Source organism: Etheostoma cragini, chromosome 13 (assembly GCF_013103735.1).
Source record: "Etheostoma cragini isolate CJK2018 chromosome 13, CSU_Ecrag_1.0, whole genome shotgun sequence".
Classification (NCBI taxonomy): Eukaryota; Metazoa; Chordata; class Actinopteri; order Perciformes; family Percidae; genus Etheostoma; species Etheostoma cragini.
The window spans coordinates 23930454-23932973 of NC_048419.1; the positions used below are offsets into that span (position 1 = coordinate 23930454).

General features: G+C 45.9%; 1 protein-coding gene across 1 annotated transcript in view; it reads right to left on the reverse strand.

Moving 5' to 3' along the window:
* Positions 1 to 437: 437 nt before the first annotated feature.
* znf346 (zinc finger protein 346) overlaps positions 438 to 2520 on the reverse strand; it is an 8253-nt gene continuing 6170 nt past the window's right edge. The window contains exons 4-7 of the mRNA XM_034890855.1: positions 1765 to 2017; positions 1561 to 1660; positions 536 to 1252; positions 438 to 505 (exon numbers count right to left, since the gene is read on the reverse strand). Coding sequence (XP_034746746.1) covers positions 1045 to 1252; positions 1561 to 1660; positions 1765 to 2017 — 561 coding nt within the window. The 3' untranslated portion in view covers positions 438 to 505; positions 536 to 1044. The remainder of the gene's footprint in view (positions 506 to 535; positions 1253 to 1560; positions 1661 to 1764; positions 2018 to 2520) is intronic.

Consider the following 2520-nt stretch of genomic DNA (forward strand, 5'->3'; position numbering starts at 1 on the left):
CCGTCTTGATATACGGTAGCCGGTAAGGGACATACCGGATAAACTGCTTTTCACAGTCACATGATCTAAACTCACAGGTGCTGCTAATGCTGCTGCGGGTGTCGTCGCTTCCCGCCCCCCCCCCCCCCGGCAGGTTAGAAGAAGGAAACAAGGAGGACCACATGCATTCAAAATCCAAATTTTAGAAAACGTGGGGACTACTTTTTCACGCGGAGAAAGTATCAAAGAGCAAGAAACCGGCTTTTTGAAGCGTGACGGCTGCCAAAGCTGGAATACGTACGTTGAACTGCGTGGTGCGAGAGACTTTATTGTTATGTATGATCTCAACGCTAGATGGGAGATATTCCTACACACTGGACCCCTAAGGCTTGGTTTCACTCTTCAATACCTGGCTGGTCTGTGTCAAAGCTAGAGAGCTGACACAGAAAGCCTTTTTTTGTCAGATTTGTGGTTTTATTTATTTAGATTTACCAATTTAAATCAATTTTTTTTACCCATTTTTCTACTGTGTTTGGTTTTAAGTTATTGTATAGACGACATTTAACACTTGAAATCTTTTGTTACATGAATAAAGTTGTAGAAAATCACGTTCCTATTCCTACCGCTATGCCTATCCTACATCTTACCTATAAGTGAGGTACTTCTGAGTATAGACAGCTTTCACGTGTACACACGTACCCAGTCCTGATGCACGCTGGACATGGAGAATGGTTCCTGGTCAGTGCGCTATAACGGAAGTAGAGGTCGTTCTTTATCTGAATGACTGAGCCCGTGGTCACTAATAAAAAAGGTCAGAACTGCTTTCCATCCTTTCACCTGTCCACGCATCTCAAACAGCTGGTTTCATCGAAGGAGGAAACTTTAACCGTTTCAGTTGGGAACCCAAAAATGCTAAAATACCACGTTGGGGGTATTCCAAGGTCGGGGGGGGGGCTACTGAGAAGTGGAGGCTGATGTTAACATGTTAAAAAAAGGGGGGTGGGGTTTGTTGCGTGTCATTCCAAGTCCCGACTGAAACCTCTGCAGTCCGTACCAGCCCAGCCCTCAAGTGAACTGGTACTCCTCTGTGTACTCTGTGTCCTCGGGGGCGTACTGGTTATCTCGGGCTGCGTACTGCTCTTCCACGGGGCGGTACTGCTCGTCTGCTGCAGGGAACGGCTCACGTCCGCCGGCGTACTGGTTGTCCCCCTCGTACGACTGCTCTGCTGCTGCGTCTTGGTTCTCTGCAGGGGTCAGGCCCGATTTCTTCACTCTATTAAAAGACACATTGAGATTCTTTTAAAGACTTTTCACCCCCAGAAAAGTAGTTTAACTCGGGTCTAAGTGTCTCTTTTTTGGACGAGGGCCCGCCTGGGGCCAGTTACAGACTGATGGCAGCGTCAATGCAGAGCCCAAAGGTTTCTGTGATAACAGAATCCTGGATGGAATCGCAAAATATAGAATAAAAACAAACTATGAGGCAGGAAACCAAATAACCTCAAGGCTTAATCGAATTATAAGGATAGAAGAAAGTGATTCACCTCTTTAAAACCAGTTGGAAGGGATGATGCGTGAACTTACTGGTTCTTATGTTTGGCACCGCTGATGTGAGACTGGTACTGCTCGACCGAGTTCAGTTCAATGCTGCAGACGGTGCACGGGTAGCCCTTTAGCGTGGAAGCTGTGGACACACAGAAAACAAGTGGTTTGTTATCTCGTCCACACGGAACAAGGAATGAATGACTTATCCTCAGAGGGAGCGGTTCTGCAAACACGTGGTCTGACCCGGTGCAGTGGAGGGGCCGTACGTCTCCATCAGTTTCAGCTTGGTCATCTGCTTTCTGTGCTTCTTGCCCACGTAGTGCTGCTGGGCCATGAGCGGGTTGTTGAAGGAGGCCTGGCAGATGGAGCAGAACCGGTCCGGGTTGCTGTTGTTGTTGCCGCCCGGCGCCGGCACGCCGCTCACATCGTCTGCTGGCTTCTTCTTCGGCTGGACTGTTGGTGGCGTTTGGGAGGCTACAGCTGGAGAAGAGTTACAATAAACCCAGTTAGCACGTTGAGACACAACAGGTTACAACTTAAATCAGACGTTCATATAGGGAACAGAGCATCTGGAGCGTAGTGGAGCGATGAGAATTTCTGCTCCAATATCTCACTCACTCGCTCCAAAAAAAAAGAAATAAAGCTGCGTTGCGTTAAATAGATAGATAGATAGATAGATATAGATCCCAAAAAATGGGAAATTACGTTGTTACAGCAGCACACGTACATAGTCACACAACACAGACTATAAATATAAATGAGATACTAGGAAAGAATATACATGCATACAGTATACATGAAATAATAATAATAGGAATAGGAATAAAATATAAGAATAACATATAAGAAGAAATATTTAAATATATACAGATGGGGAAAAAAAATGTGCAACTGCTTAAATAATACGCTAAATGTTTGCTAACATGTAAATGAACCCATTGTGCCTTGATCAGACGAACGGCACCACCATTCATTCATTCATGCCCTGAGCTCCACCAG